General features: G+C 48.9%; 2 protein-coding genes across 4 annotated transcripts in view; one reads left to right on the top strand and one right to left on the bottom strand.

Moving 5' to 3' along the window:
* Positions 1–22500, bottom strand: part of LOC144481893 (Golgi reassembly-stacking protein 2-like) — a 739438-nt gene that overhangs the window by 607926 nt on the left and 109012 nt on the right. The gene's annotated exons all lie outside the window — the stretch shown is intronic.
* Positions 1–22500, top strand: part of LOC144481882 (rho guanine nucleotide exchange factor 25-like) — a 193107-nt gene that overhangs the window by 114871 nt on the left and 55736 nt on the right. For all 3 annotated transcript variants that reach the window (XM_078201033.1, XM_078201034.1, XM_078201032.1), the window contains exons 4-7: positions 5546–5685; positions 9681–9747; positions 14617–14720; positions 22231–22300. In XM_078201033.1, coding sequence (XP_078057159.1) covers positions 5546–5685; positions 9681–9747; positions 14617–14720; positions 22231–22300 — 381 coding nt within the window. The remainder of the gene's footprint in view (positions 1–5545; positions 5686–9680; positions 9748–14616; positions 14721–22230; positions 22301–22500) is intronic.

Below are 22500 nucleotides of genomic sequence, written 5' to 3'. Positions count from 1 at the left end.
GTGTGTGTGGGTGGGTGGTGAGTGTGAGTGAGTGTGTGTGGGTGGGTGGTGAGTGTGAGTGAGTGTGTGTGGGTGGGTGGTGAGTGTGAGTGAGTGTGTGTGGGTGGGTGGTGTGTGTGTGAGTGTGGGTGGGTGGTGTGTGTGTGAGTGTGTGTGGGTGGGTGGTGAGTGTGAGTGAGTGTGTGTGGGTGGGTGGTGTGTGTGTGAGTGTGTGTGGGTGGGTGGTGAGTGTGTGTGAGTGTGTGTGGGTGGGTGGTGTGTGTGTGAGTGTGTGTGGGTGGGTGGTGAGTGTGAGTGAGTGTGTGTGGGTGGGTGGTGTGTGTGTGAGTGTGAGTGGGTGGGTGGTGAGTGTGAGTGAGTGTGTGTGGGTGGGTGGTGAGTGTGAGTGAGTGTGAGTGGGTGGGTGGTGAGTGTGAGTGAGTGTGTGTGGGTGGGTGGTGAGTGTGAGTGAGTGTGTGTGGGTGGGTGGTGAGTGTGTGAGTGTGTGTGGGTGGGTGGTGAGTGTGAGTGAGTGTGTGTGGGTGGGTGGTGAGTGTGAGTGAGTGTGTGTGGGTGGGTGGTGAGTGTGTGAGTGTGTGTGGGTGGGTGGTGAGTGTGAGTGAGTGTGTGTGGGTGGGTGGTGAGTGTGAGTGAGTGTGTGTGGGTGTGTGTGGGTGGGTGGTGAGTGTGAGTGAGTGTGTGTGGGTGGGTGGTGAGTGTGAGTGAGTGTGTGTGGGTATGTGTGGGTGGGTGGTGAGTGTGAGTGAGTGTAGTCAGTCTGTGAGCGACAATGGGCATTACATTAATCATTGTACATTACAGAATGGAAATTGAACGCCACGTGAGAACATGAGGAGGCCATTCTGCCCTTCGGGCCTGTTCCACCACACTATGAGATCATGGCTGATCTGTACCCTAACTCCATCATCCAGCTGCCTTGGCCCTCTATCTCTTAACAATTCCCTCGTGTAGCAAAACCCTATCAATCTGGGGTTTAAAGTGATTAACTGAGTTGGCATCTACTGCTTTTTGTCGGGGAGAGTTTCCTACTTTTACCACCTCCTGTGTGAAGAAGGACTTAGAAGCAGGAGTGGGCCATTCAGCCCATCGAGCCTGCTGCAACATTCGGTAAGATCGTGGCTGATGTGACTGAGACCTCAAGCCCACCCCTGCCTGTGGCCCGTAACCCTTGACCCCCTTGTTGATGAAATTCTGTCATACTCGACCTTGAATCCAGTTAATCACCCTTCCGCACTGAGGAAGAAAATTCCACAGACTCGTGACCCTCTGAGAGAAGAAATTCCTCCTCTTCTCCATCTTGAAGGAGCTCTCGGACCTTTCAATCTCTTTGGACCTCCACTGTTCCTATCCTTGGGGGGAAAAAGTACTTGCATCTTTCCCTGTTTCTGGGACATGCGCTGAAAATCATTTGCCAGCCACGCTTTGGGCCATCCGGTTAATGTATCGTTACCATGCCGCCAATCTTTGCAAACTTGTTTACAAGGCTCTCTATTGTCTTGCCTGAGTCAATCATAATTATAGCTCATCATTGAGGCCCCTGCACAGATCCTTGTTGGCCACCATCATGGAATCATAGAATCCCTACAGCACAGAAGGAGGCCATTCGGCCCATCGAGTCTGCACCGACCACAATCCCACCCAGGCCCTATTCCCGTAACCCCACATATTTACCCTGCTAATACCCTGACACTAGGGTCAATTTAGCATGGCCGATCCACCTAACCCGCACATCTTTGGACACTAAGGGGCAAATTAGCATGGCCAATCCACCTAACCTACACATCTTTGGAGTGTGGGAGGAAACTAGAGCACACGGAGGAAGCCCACGCAGATACAGGGGAGAACATGCAAACTCCAAACAGACAGTGACCCAAGCTGGAAATTGAACCTGGGTCCCTGGGGCTGTGAGGCAGCAGCACTAACCACTGTGCCGCCCATACGTTTGTTCCTTCCAAGTCAAGTACCATCAGCAGTTCTTGAATGTGAGGTCCGACCTTATTTGATTATTGTTTCATTGAACTATTCTAGTTTAAATCAATTAAGATTCACCAGGATGCTGCCTGGGATGGAGTATTTGAGCGATAAGGAGAGACTGGATAGGCTTGGATTGTTTTCTCTAGACCAGAGAAGGCTGAGGGGGGACATGATTCAGGTGAATAAGATTATGAGGGGGATGGACAGGGTGAGTTGGGAGCAGCTGTTCCCCTTGATTGAGGGGTCAATCACGAGGGGGATAGTTTTAGGGTGAGGGAGGAGGAGATTCAGAGGGGATTTGAGAAAACATTTTTTCACTCAGAGGGAGGTGGGAATCTGGAATGCGCTGCCTGGGAAGGTAGTGGAGGCTGGAAACCTGACAAGCTTCAATAAATATGTGGATAAGACTTGAAATATCAGAACATTCAAGGATGTGGGACAAGTGCAGGAAAAGGGGATTAGTGCACCTTTAGTGGTAGATACTGTCAGTGCAGACTCGATGGGCCGAAGGGCTGTATGACTCTCTAGATGGACTTTTACGGCCTTGCTTGCCCCAAAACTGGAAAATCCCGCTTGAGGTCAGTGGATCTTTCCATGGTCCACCCCTCGCCCACTCCGATGGTGGGCAGGGTGGTAGAATTCCAGCCCATGACTCTGAAAGATATGTACAGTTTTAGTTTATTTATCAGTGTCACAAGTAGGCTTACATTAACACTGCAATGAAGTTACTATGAAAATCCCCTAGTTGCCACGCTCCTGTTCGGGTACACTGAGGGAGAATTTAGCACGGCCAATGCACCCTAACCAGCACGTCTTTCAGACTGTGGGAGGAAACCAGAGCACCCGGAGGAAACCCACGCAGACACGGGGAGAATGTGCAAACTCCACACAGACAGTGACCCGAGCCTGGAATCGAACCTGGATCCCTGGCGCTGTGAGGCAGCAGTGCTAACCACTGTGCCACCGTGCATCCTGACACGTGTCACATTTTGAGCACCTTTCTTTTATTGATTCATGGGAAGTGGGCGACACGGGCTGGGTCAGCAATGATTGCCCCTCCCGAATCGCCCTTGAACCAAGTGGCTCACTCAGCCATTTCAGAGGGCCAGTTAGTCAGTTACAAACCCTTCAACTCAATCACCAGGGATGACCAATAAATGCTGTCCTTGTCAGCGACGCCCATATCCCATAAATGAATATTTTAAAAAACGAGCCTCCTTCCAGGTTTCAGCAAACATTAACTTTGCTACATCAGCCACAAAGATCACAGGAGTAACCAGGCAATCAATATTAGTGTGTTTTACTTCCCTCTGTCACCTTTTCCCTTTCTCTATCTCTTCACAGCCCCCCTTCCCCACCTCAGACAGAATTGTTATGGTGTCGAATTCGCCAGGGATCCGGGTTCAATTCCGGCCTCGGGTCACTGTCTGTGTGGAGTTTGCACGTTCTCCCTGTGTCTGCGTGGGTTTCCTCCGGGTGCTCCGGTTTCCTCCCACACTCCAAAGATGTGCAGGTTAGGTGGATTGGCCATGATAAATTGCCTCTTAGTGTCCAAAGATGTGCAGGTTACGTGGATTGGCCAAGCTAAATTGCCCCTTAGTGTCCAAAGATGTGTAGGTTAGGTGGATTGGCCATAGTAAATTGCCCCTTAGTGTCCAAAGATGTGCAGGTTAGGTGGATTGGCCATGCTAAATTGTCCCTTAGTGTCCAAAGATGTGCGGGTTAGGTGGATTGGCCATGCTAAATTGCCTCTTAGTGTCCAAAGATGTGCAGGTTAGGTGGATTGCCAATGCTAAATTGCCCCTTAGTGTACAAAGATGTGCAGGTTAGGTGGATTGGCCATGCTAAATTGCCCCTTAGTGTCCAAAGATGTGCAGGTTAGGTGGATTGGCCATGCTAAATTGTCCCTTAGTGTCCAAAGATGTGCAGGTTAGGTGGATTGGCCATGCTAAATTGCCCCTTAGTGTCCAAAGATGTGCAGGTTAGGTGGATTGGCCATGCTAAATTGTCCCTTAGTGTCCAAAGATGTGTAGGTTAGGTGGATTGGCCATGCTAAATTGCCCCTTAGTGTCCAAAGATGTGCAGGTTAGGTGGATTGGCCATGCTAAATTGTCCCTTAGTGTCCAAAGATGTGTAGGTTAGGTGGATTGGCCATGCTAAATTGCCCCTTAGTGAATAAAGATGTGTAGGTTAGGTAGATTGGCCATGCTAAATTGTCCCTTAGTGTCCAAAGATGTGCAGGTTAGGTGGATTGGCCATGCTAAATTGCCCCTTAGTGTCCAAAGATGTGTAGGTTAGGTGGATTGGCCATGCTAAATTGCCCCTTAGTGTCCAAAGATGTGTAGGTTAGGTGGATTGGCCATGCTAAATTGTCCCTTAGTGTCCAAAGATGTGCAGGTTAGGTGGATTGGCCATGCTAAATTGCCCCTTAGTGTCCAAAGATGTGTAGGTTAGGTGGATTGGCCATGCTAAATTGCCCCTTAGTGTCCAAAGATGTGTAGGTTAGGTAGATTGGCCATGCTAAACTGTCCCTTAGTGTCCAAAGATGTGCAGGTTAGGTGGATTGGCCATGCTAAATTGTCCCTTAGTGTCCAAAGATGTGTAGGTTAGGTGGATTGGCCATGCTAAATTGCCCCTTAGTGTCCAAAGATGTGTAGGTTAGGTAGATTGGCCATGCTAAATTGTCCCTTAGTGTCCAAAGATGTGTAGGTTAGGTGGATTGGCCATGCTAAATTGCCCCTTAGTGTCCAAAGATGTGTAGGTTAGGTAGATTGGCCATGCTAAATTGTCCCTTAGTGTCCAAAGATGTGCAGGTTAGGTGGATTGGCCATGCTAAATTGCCACTTAGTGTCCAAAGATGTGTAGGTTAGGTGGATTGGCCATGCTAAATTGCCCCTTAGTGTCCAAAGATGTGTAGGTTAGGTAGATTGGCCATGCCAAATTGCCCCTTAGTGTCCAAAGATATACACTTTAGATGGACTTTGCCATGGTGATTGTGTGGTGTTACAGGTTTCGGGTGGGGGAGAGAGCCTGGATAAGAAACTTTGTCAGAGAGTCAGTGCAGACCCGATGGGCCAAATGGCCTCCTTTGCACTTTAGGGATTCTAATTTATAGACCCTGTCACAGTGGCACTGTGCGCTGCTGCCTCACAGCGGCAGGGACCCGGGTTCGATTCTGGCCTCGGGTGACTGTCTGCGTGGAGTTTGCACATTCTCCCGTGCACTTAGTATCACAAGATGTCTAGGTTAGAGGGATTAGCGGGGTAAATATGTGGGGTTACGGGGATAGGGTAGGGGCGTGGGCCTGGGTAAGATGCTCAGTTGGAGAGTTGGCGCAGACTTGATGGGCTGAATGGCCTCCTTCTGCACTGTAGGAATTCGATGATTCTATGACTTGAACAGGATTTTGCCTTAATATCTCCTTATGTTGAATGGCAGTGTTGATGTTTGGCAGTTTAAGGCTTCTGTGGAGTGCTGTGGGACATTTGATTCCGTTAAGGACTTTATATCATTGTTGTTGGAGGAGGGAGCAGGAAGATAAGTAATGCTATGGTGGGTTTGTATCTTCTAGGTGCAGACTCCAATCACCCACCTCTCCAATCAAGATGGCGCCATGGGTTCATTGACTCACCCTCCAAATGGATTTCCACAACAGCCAGTCACGTCAATCGACACCGAGGAAGAAAAGAGGAGTGCCTTAGAAAAGAGTATGTAAGTGACTACTCCCAGCCAGAAGGTTGACCTACATTTCTGCCAATTCTCCGTTTGACCCCATTCAGGGGTGGGGCGGGGGTGTGGGAAGAGGGAGAGGGGTGCATGATGGGTAATCGTAACCAAACCTGGTCGGCGGGTCAACTGGCGGGATGGCCTTCCCTGGACTCCAGCAGAGGGTCAAATGCACTGACGACCCCATCCCATCAGCCCCTGCTGTTGGGTGGGTCATGTTCAATTGGTGCCACCCCATCCCGCTCTCCCCCCCCCCCCCCACCCCCCACCCCCCCCCCCCCAACCCCAATGAATTCATGCAAGATAACCTCATGCAAGATAACCTCAAGTCTTAAGAGGCCTTCCAACATAGGCCTCTTGCGACTTGACCGCGAAAGCCTGGACTCACGAGAACAATCCCGGGAATGAAAGGTTTGACGTATGAGGAGTGTCTGAGGACTCTGGGTCTGGACTCGATGGAGTTTAGAAGGATGAGGGGGGAATCTCATTGAAACTTACAGAATACAGAAAGGCCTGGATAGAGTGGACGTGGGAAGATGTTTCCATTAGTCAGAGAGACGAGGATCTGAGGGCACAGTCTCAGAGTAAAGGGACATCCCTATAGAACCGAGATGAGGAGGAATTTCTTCAGCCGGAGGGTGGTGAATCTGTGGAATTCATTGCCACAGAGGAGGCCGGGTCACTGAGTGTCTTTAAGACAGAGATAGATAGGTTCTTGATTGGTAAAGGGGTCAAAGGTCACGGGGAGAAGGCACGAGAATGGGGTTGAGTAACATATCAGCCATGGCGGAGCAGACTCGATGGGCCAAATGGCCTCATTCTGCTCCTGTTTCTTATGGTCTTATGGACTGGCACCCTTGTGCAGCAGTGGGTATGCGCTGCACTGTCAGAGGTGCCACCTTCCAGGTGGCAACGCCAAACCAGAGCCCCGCTTGCCCTCGAGGGCAGCGAGAGCAGGGTGCCGTCTGAAGAGCCCCCGGTCGTTACGTATCGCTCAACCTCCCGGAAAGGGATCACGATCTCGCCGCTGTCGGTGGGAGCTTGCTGTGCCGTGTTTGGGAAGGCTGGCTGTGGGGCGTTCCGAGGTTGCAAACGGCACATCGCGGTGTTCCAGAGTCTTTGTTTACAGAGCCCAGGATAATGAGGAGGGAAGCTCTTATTTGATGATGATAGTCACTGCTCCCACCCTGTGCCTCCACGGGGAATCCTGAACATACTCTGCCAGGGATGCACTGACCTCAGTTTGAACCTTCCACATTGCACTGCCCCTGATTGTGTTCAATGCCGAGATTTATTGAAGCATTATTGAAATGAGGCTTCGCGATGTGCTTGGTAATTTCACAGCCCAGATCCCATGTATAAAAAATGCTGAATTATCATTTCAATTTGTGAAATGAATGATGCGAAATTCGACCTCTCACGAATAGCGCCCATTTAAACATGACCAAACTGCGACAAAGTGTCGTCACGAAGAGTTATTGCGTCTCGTTATTCTAATTTACTCCACTTCTTATCTGAATATTGACTGCTGACAATATTATCAGAGAGAATGATCCCAGAGCTGAGTCTTGATGTATGAGGAGCGTCGGAGGACTCTGGCGCTGTACTCGGTGTAATTTAGAAGGATAGAATCATAGAATCCCTACAGTGCAGAACGAGGCCATTTGGCCCAGCGAGTCTGCACCGACCACAATCCCACCCAGGCCCTATCCCCATAGCCCCATGCATTTACCCTAGCTAGTCCCCCTGACACTAAGGGGCAATTTAGCATGGCCAACCCGCCTAAGCCACACATCTTTGGACACGAAGGGGCAATTTAGCATGGCCAATCCACCTAACCTGCACATCTCTGGACACTAAGGAGCAATTTAGCATGGCCAATCCACCTAACCTGCACATCTTTGGACACGAAGGGGTAATTTAGCATGGCCAATCCACCTAACCTGCACATCTTTGGACACTAAGGGACAATTTACCATGGCCAACCCGCCTAACCCACACATCTTTGGACACGAAGGGGCAATTTAGCATGGCCAATCCACCTAACCTGCACATCTTTGGACACGAAGGGGTAATTTAGCATGGCCAATCCACCTAACCTACACATCTTTGGACACTAAGGGACAATTTAGCATGGCCAATCCACCTAACCTGCACATCTTTGGACACTAAGGGGCAATTTAGCATGGCCAATCCACCTAACCTGCACATCTTTGTACACTAAGGGACAATTTAGCATGGCCAATCCATCTAACCTGCACATCTTTGGACACTAAGGGGCAATTTAGCATGGCCAATCCACCTAACCTGCACATCTTTGGACACTAAGGGACAATTTAGCATGGCCAATCCACCTAACCTACACATCTTTGGACACTAAGGATAATTTAGCATGGCCAATCCACCTAACCTACACATCTTTGGACACTAAGGGGCAATTTAGCATGGCCAATCCACCTAACCTGCACATCTTTGGACACTAAGGGACAATTTAGCATGGCCAATCCACCTAACCTACACATCTTTGGACACTAAGGATAATTTAGCATGGCCAATCCACCTAACCTACACATCTTTGGACACTAAGGGGCAACTTAGCATGGTCAATGCACCCTAACCAGCACATCTTTCAGACTGTGGGAGGAAAGCAGAGCACCCGGAGGAAACCCACGCAGACACGGGGAGAATGTGCAAACTCCACACAGACAGTGACCCAAGCCAGGAATCAAACCCGGGGCCCTGGCGCTGTGAAGCAGCAGCGCTAACCCACTGTGCCACCATGCTGCCGTTGGGACAGGACATACCCAGGGATGGTGATGGTGGTGTCTGGGGTGTTATCTGTAAGGTATGATTCCGTGAGAATGACTATATCAGGCTGCTGCTTGGATAGTCTGTGAGACAGCCCTCCCAATTTTGGCACTAGCCCCCAGATGTCAGTGAGGAAAACTTTGCAGCATTGACAAGGCTGGGGCTGGGTTTGCTGTTGTCATTTCCAGGGCCTTGGCCAATGGCGGGTGGTCCGCCCAGTTTTATTCTTACTTGACTTGTCAGTCGCAGTTTGATACAACCGAGGGGCTTGCTGCGGCCCTTTCAGAGGGCAGTTGAGAGTCTTTTGATTTTTGATTTGATGTGATTGATTGTTTCTTCCGCGCTATACAGACAAAGCATACCGTTCATAGAGTACAGAGGGGAGAAGGAAAGGAGAGGGTGCAGAATGTAGTGTTACAGTCATAGCTAGGGTGTAGAGAAAGATCAGCTTAATATTTGATTTGATTTATTGTTGTCACGTGTATTGGGATACAGTGAAAAGTATTGTTTCTTGCGCGCTATACAGACAAAGCATACCGTTCATAGAGAAGGAAAGGAGAGGGTGCAGAATATAGTGTTACAGTCACAGATAGGGTGTAGAGAAAAATCAACTTAATATTTGATTTGATTTATTATTGTCACATGTATTGGGATGCAGTGAAAAGTATTGTTTCTTGCGCGCTATACAGACAAAGCATACTGTTCATAGAGAAGGAAACGAGAGAGTGCAGGATGTAGTGTTACAGTCATAGCTAGGGTGCAGAGAAAGATCAGCTTAATATATGATAGGTCCATTCAAAAGTCTGACGGCAGCAGGGAAGAAGCTGTTCTTGAGTCAGTTGGTACGTGACCTCAGACTTTTGTATCTTTTTCCCGATGGAAGAAGATGGAAGAGAGAATGTCCGGGGTGTGTGGGGTCCTTGATTATGCCGGCTGCTTTGTCGAGGCAGCGGGAAGTGTCGACAGAGTCACAGAGTCAATGGCCAGCCACATTGCTGTGGCTCTGGAGTCACATATAGGCCAGATCAGAGTAAGGACAGCAGATTTCCTTCCCGAAAGGACCAGATGGGGTTTTACAATAAGTTTCAAGGTCAACATTGACTGAGGATAGCTCAAGCGCGAAAGTCTTTTAACCCTTTGTGTTACTGACAACTTCTGTTCTTTCGACACAGGTACGTGCTACAAGAACTCGTGGAGACAGAAAAATTGTATGTGACCGACCTGGGTTTTATAGTGGAGGTACAGCTTGCCTTTATCATTTTAATATAATCAATTTTGGGATATTAAGCTGTTTAAGTAAGTTGTAACATTGCTGTAGGCGCCTTGGGTCATTTTATTCCATTAAAGGTGCTGTATAAATATAAATGGTTCTGACAGAGCAATTTGACATCACACCAATGTCAAGAAATTAATGGTGCGTTGAATTTATTTTTCAGTACTCTTTCTAGTTTTCATCTGTGCACGTTTGTTCATTGTGACGGCATTGCTGCTCACATGCAAGCAAGAAATATTAAAAGATTTGAGGGCAGAATTAAACAGACAATGGGGGGCGGATTTCATAGGCCGTTCCCCACCCTGCCCGCGAGTACGGAAAATTTGGTGCCCAGCCAAATCTCCATTCACTGCAGCGGGGCTGGAGAATCCCGCCGGCGTGAATGGCCAGAAAATTCCACCCGACATTTCGGCTATACCCTCGTAATCGCTGCCCTCCATGTTCGTCATTGGCCTCCACACCCAGTGACTGTCTACCTAGAACATAGAGCAGTACAGCACAGAACAGGCCCTTCGGCCCACGATGTTGTGCCGAGCTTTATCTGAAACCAAGATCAAGCTATCCCACTCCCGATCATCCTGGTGTGCTCCATGTGCCTATCCAATAACCGCTTAAATGTTCCTAAAGTGTCTGACTCCACTATCACTGCAGGCAGTCCATTCCACACCCCAACCACTCTCTGCGTAAAGAACCTACCTCTGATATCCTTCCTGTATCTCCCACCACGAACCCTATAGTTATGCCCCCTTGTAATAGCTCCATCCACCCGAGGAAATAGTCTTTGAACGTTCACTCTATCTATCCCCTTCATCATTTTATAAAACTCTATTAAGTCTCCCCTCAGCCTCCTCCGCTCCAGAGAGAACAGCCCTAGCTCCCTCAACCTTTCCTCATAAGACCTACCCTCCAAACCAGGCAGCATCCTGGTAAATCTCCTCTGCACTCTTTCCAGCACTTCCACGTCCTTCTTATAGTGAGGCGACCAGAACTGCACACAATATTCCAAATGTGGTCTCACCAAGGTCCTGTACAGTTGCAGCATAACCCCACGGCTCTTAAACTCCAACCCCCTGTTAATAAAAGCTAACACACTATAGGCCTTCTTCACAGCTCTATCCACTTGAGTGGCAACCTTTAGAGATCTGTGGATATGGACCCCAAGATCTCTCTGTTCCTCCACAGTCTTCAGAACCCTACCTTTGACCCTGTAATCCACATTTAAATTTGTCCTACCAAAATGAATCACCTCACATTTATCAGGGTTAAACTCCATTTTTCAGCCCAGCTTTGCATCCTATCTATGTCTCTTTGCAGCCTACAACAGCCCTCCACCTCATCCACTACTCCACCAATCTTGGTGTCATCAGCAAATTTACTGATCCACCCTTCAGCCCCCTTCTCTAAGTCATTAATAAAAATCACAAAGAGCAGAGGACCAAGCACTGATCCCTGCGGCACTCCGCTAGCAACCTGCCTCCAATCCGAAAATTTTCCATCGACCACCACCCTCTGTCTTCGATCAGACAGCCAGTTACCTATCCAATCGGCCAACTTTTCCTCTATCCCACACCTCCTCACTTTCATCATAAGCCGACCATGGGGGACCTTATCAAACGCCTTACTAAAATCCATGTATATGACATCAACTGCCCTACCTTCATCAACACACTTAGTTACCTCCTCACAAAATTCAATCAAATTTGTGAGGCACGACTTGCCCTTCACGAATCCGTGCTGACTATCCCGGATTAATCCGCATCTTTCTAAATGGTCGTAAATCCCATCCCTAAGGACCTTTTCCATCAATTTACCAACCACCGAAGTAAGACTAACCGGTCTATAATTACCAGGGTCATTTCTATTCCCTTTCTTAAACAGAGGAACAACATTCGCCATTCGCCATTCTCCGGCACTATCCCCGTGGACAGCGAGGACCCAAAGATCAAAGCCAAAGGCTCTGCAATCTCATCCCTTGCCTCCCAAAGAATCCTAGGATACATTTCATCAGGCCCAGGGGACTTATTGACCTTCAGTTTATTCAAAACTGCCAGGACATCCTCCCTCCGAACATCTATTTCCTCCAGCCTATTAGCCTGTAACACCTTCTCTTCCTCAAAAACATGGCCCCTCTCCTTGGTGAACACTGAAGAAAAGTATTCATTCGTCACCTCGCCTATCTCTACTGACTCCATCCACAAGTTCCCACTACTGTCCTTGACCGGCCCTAACCTCACCCTGGTCATTCTTTTATTCCTCACATAAGAGTAAAAAGCCTTGGGGTTTTCCTTGATCCGACCCGCCAAGGACTTCTCATGCCCCCTCCTAGCTCTCCTAAGCCCCTTTTTCAGCTCGTTCCTTGCTAACTTGTAACCCTCAATCGAGCCATCTGAACCTTGTTTCCTCTCCCTACATAAGCTTCCCTCTTCCTTTTCACAAGACATTCCACCTCTTTCGTGAACCATGGTTCCCTCACTCGGCCATTTCCTCCCTGCCTGACAGGGACATACCTATCAAGGACATCCAGTATTTGTTCCTTGAAAAAGTTCCACTTTTCATTAGTTCCTTTCCCTACCTTTAATGGTTGGGTGAATAGCTGAGCACTTGTCCATCAGGTCTGCACTGTCTCTCTCTGACAGAGTATTTAACCCAGTCCCTCTCCCCAGCCCCATCCCCATAACCACACACATTACTCGTGGCCAATCCACCTAACCTGTACATCTTTGGACAGTAAGGGGCAATTTAGCATGGCCAATCCATCTAACCTACACATCTTTGGACACTAAGGGACAATTTACCGTGGCCAATCCACCTAACCTGCACAACTTTGGGCACTAAGGGGCAATTTAGCATGGCCAATCCACCTAACCTGGACATCTTTGGGCACTAAGGGGCAATTTAGCATGGCCAATCCACCTAGCCTACACATCTTTGGAAACTAAGGCACAATTTAGCATGGCCAATCTACCTAACCTGCACATCTTTGGAAACTAAGGGGCAATTTAGCATGGCCAATCCACTTAACCCACACATCTTTGGACACTAAGGGGCAATTTAGCATGGCCAATCCACCTAACCTACAAATCTTTGCACACTCAAGGACAATTTTAGCACGGCCAATCAACCTAACCTGCACACCTTTGGACTGTGGGAGGAAACCGGAGCACCTGGAGGAAACCCACGCAGACACGGGGAGAACATGCAGACTCCACACAGACAGTGACCCAGGCCGGGAATTGAACCCGGGTCCGTGGTGCTGTGAGGCAGCAGTGCTAACCACTGTGCCACCGTGCTGTCATTGATATTTCCAAAACCCTTAAGCTGCGGTGAATGTTTGAAGGGCTGTGAAGGCTCAATTATTGTTTAAGAGTGAGATTGATGAGTTTCTACATATTAGAAACATTGAGGTCCATGGGGATGGTGCAGGAACACAGTGTTGAAGCAGAAGATCAGTCCTGATCTCACTGAATGGCGACGGATGGTCTCAGACAGCTGAATGGCCTACCCCTGGTCCTATTTCTTCTGTCAGTGTTGGGAAGCCTGCGGCCTAGGAGGGCCACATGCCCATCTGAGTACGGCCCCAACGAAACATTTTGTTGAGCGTTGCCCCAGGCGCTGGGTTGCCCCATTCCGCTGATTCCTGTCCGTGTAGTTTTTTTCCTCCCGGTGTGACTGAAGTGATTCGCAGGTAAAGCGAGGGTGAGTGAAGTGAGGTGTGTGCTGATTCCACACAACATTGAGTGTGAGAACCGTGCGCTCCCTCTGTGTCCAAAGTGTCAATATTTCTTTTGTTCTTACCATGTGACAGTTTTGTTAATATATAAATCATGAAGCATTTTCTATAACTCGTTATGGAATATTCGGTGTGGATTAAATGTATTGAATCTTATTCATGGGGACACGGTGAGTGAACCAACCCGATTTCAATCTCGCGGCCCACTGAGATGGAGGAGGGTCACTCACACGGCCCACTCACTCACCTAGGTTGCCCATCGCTGGTTGTTTTCTGCTCTGGAGGCAATAGCTTGTAATTCCAGTTATTAATTTGAACACAGAACAATACAGCACAGGAACAGGCCCTTCGGCCCTCCAAGCCCGTGCCGCTCCCTGGTCCAAACTGGACCATTCGTTTGTATCCCTCCATTCCCACTCCGTTCATGTGGCTATCTAGATAAGTCTTAAACGTTCCCAGTGTGTCTGCCTCCACCACCTTGCCTGGCAGCGCATTCCAGGCCCCCACCACCCTCTGTGTAAAATACGTCCTTCTGATATCCGTGTTAAACCTCCCCCCCTCACCTTGAACCTATGACCCCTCGTGAACGTCACCACCGATCTGGGAAAAAGCTTCCCACCGTTCACCCTATCTATGCCTTTCATAATTCTGTACACCTCTATTAGGTCACCCCTCATCCTCCGTCTTTCCAGTGAGAACAACCCCAGTTTGCCCAATCTCTCCTCATAACTAAGCCCTTCCATACCAGGCAACATCCTGGTAAACCTCCTCTGCACTCTCTCTAAAGCCTCCACGTCCTTCTGGTAGTGTGGCGACCAGAACTGGACGCAGTATTCCAAATGCGGCCGAACCAACGTTCTATACATCTGCAACATCAGACCCCAACTTTTATACTCTATGCCCCGTCCTATAAAGGCAAGCATGCCATGTGCCTTATTCACCACCTTCTCCACCTGTGACGTCACCTTCAAGGATCTGTGGACTTGCACACCCAGGTCCCTCTGCGTATCTACACCCTTTATGGTTCTGCCATTTATCGTATAGCTCCAGAAATGTTAGGCCAACATCCATTGGAACTAACTCAAGTTGATCTTCTCTTTTCCAGGGATACATCACCACGATGAATGAGAAAGGAGTGCCGGAAGACCTGAAAGGGAAGGACAAAATAGTATTTGGGAACATTCACCAGATCTATGAGTGGCACAAGAAGTAAGAGTTCTCCATGCCAATCAAACCCTGCCCGCACAACAGTTAGGATTCGATTGCGCGCCACACTGTTTTGTCTGGGCACATGTATCAAGAAGTGATTTTTGATTTAACCATGTGGGAACAGGGTTAACCATTGTGCCCGCTAGCAGATACCACGCACGGCTTCTTTTGTTTGTTCATTCGTGGGACATGGGCGTCGCTGGCTGGGCCAGCATTTATTGCCCATCTCTAGTTGCCCGAGGGTAGTTGAGAGTCAACCACATTGCTGTGGCTCTGGAGTCACATGTAGGCCAGACCGGGTAAGGACAGCAGATTTCATAGAATTATAGAATCCCTCCAGTGCAGAAGGAGGCCATTCGGCCCATCGGGCCTGCACCGACCACAATCCCACCCCAGTCCTATCCCCGTACCACCATGTATTTACCCTAGCTAGTCCCCCTGACACTAAGGGGCAATTTAGCATGGCCAATCCCCCTAGCCTGCACATCATTGGACTGTGGGAGGAAACCGGAGCACCCGGAGGAAACCCACGCAGACACGGGGAGAACGTGCAAACTCCACACAGACAGTGACCCAAGCTGGGAATCGACCCCAGGTCTCTGGCGCTGTGAGGCAGCAGTGCTAACCACTGTGCCACCGTGCCACCATACAGTTTCCTAAAGGATGGGTTTTCCCGACAATCGACAATGGTTTCATGGTCATCAGTAGATTCTTAATTCCAGATATACTTTTATTGAATTCAAATTCCACCATCTGCCGTGGCGGGATTCGAACCCGGGTCCCCAGAACATTAGCTGAGTTATTGAATGAATAGTTTAGTGCTAACACCAGTAGGCCATCACCTCCAATTGTACCATTGCTTCTCCAAATGCCACTCAGTGGGTGGCACAGTGGGCGTTGCTCTTTAACCACTGAGACCTGAGATCCAACCCAGATTAAGTGAATGAAAATCTTCCCAGGTCCTGTGGCAAGAAGGGTTTGACACTGTGGGTACGGATTGGCAATATTCCACAGTCAATACGGCCCCCGGCACAAAGATGCTCCTCTATTGGCCTTTACCTCAGGGGCAGCACAGTGGCCCAGTGGTTAGCACTGCCACCGCACAGCGCCAGGGACCCGGGTTCAATTCCTGGCTCGGGTCACTGTCTGTGTGGAGTCTGCACGTTCTCCCCGTGTCTGCGTGGGTTTCCTCCGGGTGCTCCGGTTTCCTCCCACAGTCCAAAGATGTGCAGGTTAGGTGGATTGGCCATGCTAAATTTTCCCCTCGTGTCCAAGATGTGCAGGTTAGGTGGATTGGCCATGCTAGATTGCCCCCTAGTGTCCAAAGATGTGCAGGTTAGGTGGATTGGCCATGCTAAATTGCCCCCTAGTGTTCAGAAATGTGCAGGTCATGTGGATTGGCCATGCTAATTTGCCCCTTAGTGCCCCAAAGTTATGTAGGTTAGATGGATTGGTAATACTAAATTGCGTCTTAGCGCCCCAAAGATGTGCAGGTTAGGTGGATTGGCCATGCTAAATTGCCCCTTGGTGTCCAAAGATGTGTAGGTTAGGTGGATTGGCCATGGTAAATTGCCCCTTGGTGTCCAAAGATGTGTAGGCTATGTGGATTGGCCATGGTAAAATGCCCCTTAGTTTCCAAAGATGTGTAGATTAGGGGGATTGGCCATGCTAAATTGTCCCTTAGTGTCACATGGTATATGGGTTAGGGGAATGAGCAGGGAAAATATGTGGGGTTACAGGGATAAGGCCTGGCTAAGATGCTCTATCGGTGAGTTTGTGCAGACTCGATGGGCTGAATGGCCTCCTTCTCCTTCTATGATTCCAATAAGGGGAGTGGGTGGAACAGCTGGAGGTCAGTGGTTGATGGGAGCTCGGAGAGATAACGGCAAAGATGTTTCGGTGGTGAGAGATGGAGGAGGGCGTTAATGGCAGGGGAAGCTGCTAATAGTGGCATAAAGATCTCAGAATGCCTTCATGGGAGAATGAAGGTCAGTGCTGAGTGAAAGCAAAACTAAGAAACAAGTGACAGGCGGCTTTGTGAGGGGAGGGGGAACGGCGGGGGCGGGGGTGGGGAACGGGGAGGGGTGTTGCATTGTGACTAAAAAGGTTCGGGGTATGAAAAGGATCAAGGTGGAGGGGAAAGGTCACAGTGTAAAGTTGTTGACATCAATGGGGCAGACTCGATGGGCCGCATGGCCTCCTTCTGCACTGTAGGGTTTCCATGGTTTCAATGTTGAGTCCTGGGGGCTGTAACATGCCTAATGGGAAGATGAGGCCCTGTTCCTCCAGTTTGCATTGGGCTTCACTGGAGCATGTCAGTAGTCCCTGGATAGACATGTGAGTATGAGAGTAAGGTTTTGAGTTAGCGTGTAACAGGAAGGTCAGAATCATGCTTACGGACTGAGCAAAGATGCTACGCAAAGCACAGTCTGTGTTAAGTCTCCCCAGTGTAGGGGAGACGGCATTGGGGGCAGTAGACCAAATTGGGGGAGATGCAAGTGGAACGCTGCTTCACCCGAAAGGAGTGCTTGGGCCTTTGAACGGAGAGGGGTAAAGGGGCATGTGTTGCACCTTCTGCGGTTGCAAGGGAAGGTGCTGGCAAATGGGGAGTTGGGGGTGATACAGGAGTGGACCAAGGTGTCCTGGAGAGAATCCTGGGTGGCACGGTGGCACAGTGGTTAGCACTGCTGCCTCACAGCGCCAGGGAACCAGGTTCAATTCCGGCCTCGGGTCACTGTTTGTGTGGAGTCTGCACGTTCTCTCCGTGTCTGCGTGGGTTTCCTCCGGGTGCTCCGGTTTCCTCCCACAGTCCAAGGGGTTCGGTTGATTGGCCGTGCTAATTTGATCCCAGTGTTCGGGGGATTAGCAGGGTAAATATGTGGGGTTACGGGGATAGGGTCTGGGTGGGATTGTGGTCGGCGCAGACACAATGGGCTGAATGGCCTCCTTCTGCACTGTATGATTCTATGAATGGTGACAGCGGGAGTGAGGGGAAGAAGTGTTGAGTGGTGGCATCATGCTGGCGCGGGCAGAGCATGATCCTGTGAATGGCGCAGGCTGGTGGGGTGGAAAGTGAGGACTTTCCCCATCCTGGTTCTGGGAGTGGGGAAAGGGGTGAGGGAGGAAGTGCGGGAGATGGGTCGAACCCAGTTGAGTCATATGTTATTTTCTTTAATTCATTCATGGGACATGGGCGTCACTGGCTGGCCAGCATTTATTGCCCATCCCTAGTTGCCCCTTGAGAAGGTGGTGGTGAGCTGCCATCTTGACAACCGAGTGTCTCGCTCGGCCATTCCAGAGGGTAGTTGAGAGTCAACCACATTGCTGTGGCTCTGGAGTCACATGTAGGCCAGACCAGGTAAAGACGGCAGATTTCCTTCCCTAAAGGGAACCAGATGGGTTTTTCTGACAATGGTTTCATCAGTAGGTTCTTAATTCCAGATATTTTTTATTGACTTCAAATTCCATCATCTGCGGTATTTGAATTTGAATTTAATAGTCTAGCGGTAATACCACTCCATCGCCTCCCCGATACAGTGAAAAGTATTGTGTCTTGTGCACAATACAGAGAAAGCATACCGTTCATAGAGTACATAGAGGAGAAGGAATTGTGAGAACTTTTGATGTAAACATTGGGTTAAATCTGTGGTGTCAGTTATACAATGCAGGGCATTCATCCAACCTCAAAACACAGGAGCAAATTTATTCATGGCATGTGGGTGTCCCTGCATTCATTGTCAATCCCTAATTGCCCTTGAACCAGGGCATTTCAGAGGGCTTTTTTTAAAAGAGTCAACCACATTGCTGTGGCTCTGGAGTCACATGTAGGCCAGACCGGGTAAGGACGGCAGATTTCCTTCCCTAAGGGACATTAGTGAATCAGATGGGTTTTTCCGACAATGGTTTCATTGGTAGATTCGTAATTCCAGATATTTTTGTTTTATTGAATTCAAATTCCAATGTGGCCATACCAATGTACAAGACATTGGTAAGGCCACACTTGGAATACTGTGTACAGTTCTGGTCACCCTATGATGGAAAGGATATTATTAAACTAGAAAAAGTGCAGGAGAGACTTACTAGGATGCTACTGGGACTTGATGGTTTGAGTTATAAGGAGAGGCTGGATAGACTGGGACTTTTTTCTCTGGAGCGTAGGAGGCTGAGGGGTGATTTTATAGAGGTCTATAAAATAATGAGGGGCACAGATCAGCTAGATAGTCAATATCTTTTCCCAAAGGGAGGGGAGTCTAAAACCAGAGAGCATAGGTTTAAGGTGAGAGGGGAGAGATACAAAAGGGTCCAGAGAGGCAATTTTTTCACATAGAGGTTAGTGAGTGACTGGAACAAGCTGCCAGAGGTAGTAGTAGAGGCGGGTACAATTTTGTCTTTTAAAAAGCATTTAGACAGTTACATGGGTACGATGGGTATAGAGGGATATGGGCCAAATGCGGGCAATTGGGATTAGCTTAGGGGTTTTTTAAAAAAAGGGCGGCATGGACAAGTTGGGTCGAAGGGCCTGTTTCCATGCTGTAAACCTCTCTGACTCTGTCTGCCGTGGCGGGATTCAAACCCGGGTTCCCAGAACATTAGCTGAGTTTCTGGGTTAATAGTCTAGCGATAATACCACTGGGCCATCGCCTCCCCTAATACTGCACCAAGGGCACCATATAAATGGTGTTAAAAATGTCAATTGAGGTATAAAAAAATTGTTAAGGGTAATTTAAAAATCAAAATGCGATGTTAATGAAAAGCGCTGCTGTCGAGGTGCTCAGATCCCAGCTCCCTTCTGTGGAAATGCAACAGTTTGTTCAGGTGGGACGGGAGCGATGTTAGAAGAGTTTGGTTAGGTCTACATTTATGGGAAGCAACTCTGACTGAAATGGCCTCCTGGGTAGTAGGACTGAGCATAAATTCTCTCGCTGCCGTTTGGCAGAACCTTTCTTTTTGGAGGAGAAAAAGAGGAAAATTAATTAAACTTTTTTTTTTAAACCACGGAGTAATTGATTGTCTGCTCCCCGTGGGAGAAAGGGCTTTTAGAATATAAAGGGAAGCAATTAATTCCCAGACAGCAAATTAGAGAACCGTTCTCCAAAGAAAAAATTCAGCAAAAAACCCTTTCCTTTTTAGGTCAAAAAATATATATGTGTGTGTGTGTGTGATATAAAAAGATTTATGTTCATTGTGAATTGCAACATGTCCCAAGTGTCGAAAGTAAGGATTTTCTCATTCCTCAGAAATAAATCTTGTGCCATCGATGCTCCTTTCACACTTCGATGTAAGAGTCATAAAGATATATAGCACGGAAACAGGCCATTCGGCCCAACTTGTCCATGCCGTCCAGCTGGAACTAGTCCTATTTGCCTGCGTTTTGGCCCTTATCCCTTTCCCATCCATGTACCTGTCCAAATCTCTTTTAAATGTTGTCATTGTCCCCGCCTCTACCACCCCTCTGGCAGCTCATTCCACACCACACCACCCTCTGTGTGAAAAAGTTGCCCCTGGGTCCCCTTTCCCCTCTCACCTTCCCGACACCCTCTGGTTATGGACTCCTCCACCCTGGGGAAAAGACCTTGGCTTATTCACCCTTATCGATGCCCCTCATGATTTTATAAACCTCTATAAGGTCACCCCTCATCCTCCGACACGCCAGGGAAAAAAAAGGTCCCAGCCTCTCCTTATAATTCAAACTTCCAGTCCCAGCAACATCCTTAGAATCATAGAATCCCTACAGTGCAGAAGGAGGCCATTTGGCCCATTGAGCCTGCACCGACCACAATCTCACCCAGACCGTATCCCTGTAAACCCACATATTTACCCTGCTAATCCCCCGGATGCAAAGAATCAAATTGCAATGGCCAATCCACCTAACCTACACATCTTTGGACACTAAGGGGCAATTTAGCATGGCCAATCCACCTAACCTACACATCTTTGAAATATGGATGGAAACTGGAGCACCCGGAGGGAAACCCACACAGACATGGGGAGACCTGCAGACTCCACACAGACAGTGACCCAAGACCGGTGTTGAACTTGGATCCCTGGCGCTGTGAGGCAGCAGTGTCACTGTGCCGCCCTATTATTTTTTTGACTATTAATCCAGGGAACTCAGCTAATGTTCTGGGGACCTGGGTTCGAATCCCGCCACGGCAGATGGTGGAATTTGAATTGGTCCTTAGTGTCCAAAGATGTGCAGGTTAGGTGGATTGGCCATGCTAAATTGTCCTTAGTGTCCAAAGATGTGCAGGTTAGGGGGATTGGCCAGGCTAAATTGTCCCTTAGTGTCCAAAGACGTGCAGGTTAGGTGGATTGGCCATGCCAAATTGCCCCTTAGTGCCCAAAGATGTGCAGGTTAGGTGGATTGGCCATGCCAAATTGCCCCTTAGTGCCCAAAGATGTGCAGGTTAGGTGGATTGGTCATGCTAAATTGTCCCTTAGTGTCCAAGATGTGATGAGGTGATTGGCCATGCTAAATGCCCTGTCGTGTCCCGAGACTGGGTAAGACACGCTGTCAGAGTCGGCCTGATGGGCCAAATGGCCTCCTTCTGGAAAGCAGAGCAGGCTCAAAGGGCTGAATTTGCCTCCTTCTGCTCCTAATTCCGAGAATACCACCAGAGCATCGCCTCCAATTGTAGAATTTTTTCTCCAAATGCCACACAGTGGGTAGCACAGTGAGCATGTCTCTTTAACCACTGAGAGCTGAGATAGCGATAATACCAGTCAGCCATCGCCTCCCTCAGGACTGAGGTCCCTGGTGGACAGCTTCAGTCGATGGCAGCCACTGACGTTTGGCCTTCCCTGACAGATCTTTGCCCGCGCCATCTAACTCTTCGTCATCTTAAAGAGGTTTTGTGTCACCTCACAGCTTTGCCTTTGTTAGGGTTAGTACGAAAGGGGGATAATTTGACTCTAAGTGTTCAGCGCTGGTGTGTGTTTTTATTCATTCGTGGGACATGGGCATCGCTGGCTGGGCCAGCATTTATTGCCCATCCCTAGTTGCCTGAGGGCAGTTGAGAGTCAACCACATTGCTGTGGCTCTGGAGTCACATGTAGGCAGACCAGGTAAGGATGGCAGATTTCCTTCCCTAAAGGAACCAGATGGGTTTTTCCGACAATGGGTCATCAGTAGATTCTTAATTCCAGATATTTTTTATTGAATTCAAATTCCACCATCTGCCGTGGCGGGATTCGAACCCGGGTCCCCAGAACATTAGCTGGGTTTCTGGATTAATAGTCTAGCGATAATACCACTAGGCCATCGCCTCCGCTGTTTGGCCTGGTCATGTTCTGATCCATCCTTTATAAAAACACAGCGGCGTACCTCAAAGGCATTGTGAAGCGAATCATACATTTATTTATTGATTGGAAGCAAGGCCCACATGTGTGTGTTAACTCCCACCTCACTTGGTGGGATTCCTCAGTGCAAGGCGCTGTCGTACGGAGAATCCTGAGGGAGCCGGTGTGCAGGGCAGCTTATTATTTTCAATTATCTGTCTTTCATTCGCAGCTATTTCTTAGCAGAGCTGGAGAAATGTCTGGAGGAGCCGGAGAGACTAGCGGAGCTCTTCATAAAACATGTGAGTCGTCGGGGTGTCTGCTTGCATTCTTGAAATAACTGCCCTTAAACAATCCCCTCCCCCCCATCTTTCATTAATGCCCCTCCCCCACCCCCCGCGCGCCCCCACCCCGTTATTTAACCTTTCCCTTTGCTGCGATGTCCACCTCCAGCAGCCTGCGCTTTGAGCCTCAGAGGATAGTGAAACTCTCAATGTGTGCC

This window comes from Mustelus asterias, chromosome X (genome assembly GCF_964213995.1).
Source record: "Mustelus asterias chromosome X, sMusAst1.hap1.1, whole genome shotgun sequence".
Lineage (NCBI taxonomy): Eukaryota > Metazoa > Chordata > Chondrichthyes > Carcharhiniformes > Triakidae > Mustelus > Mustelus asterias.
This window is presented reverse-complemented; position numbering and strand designations above follow the sequence as displayed.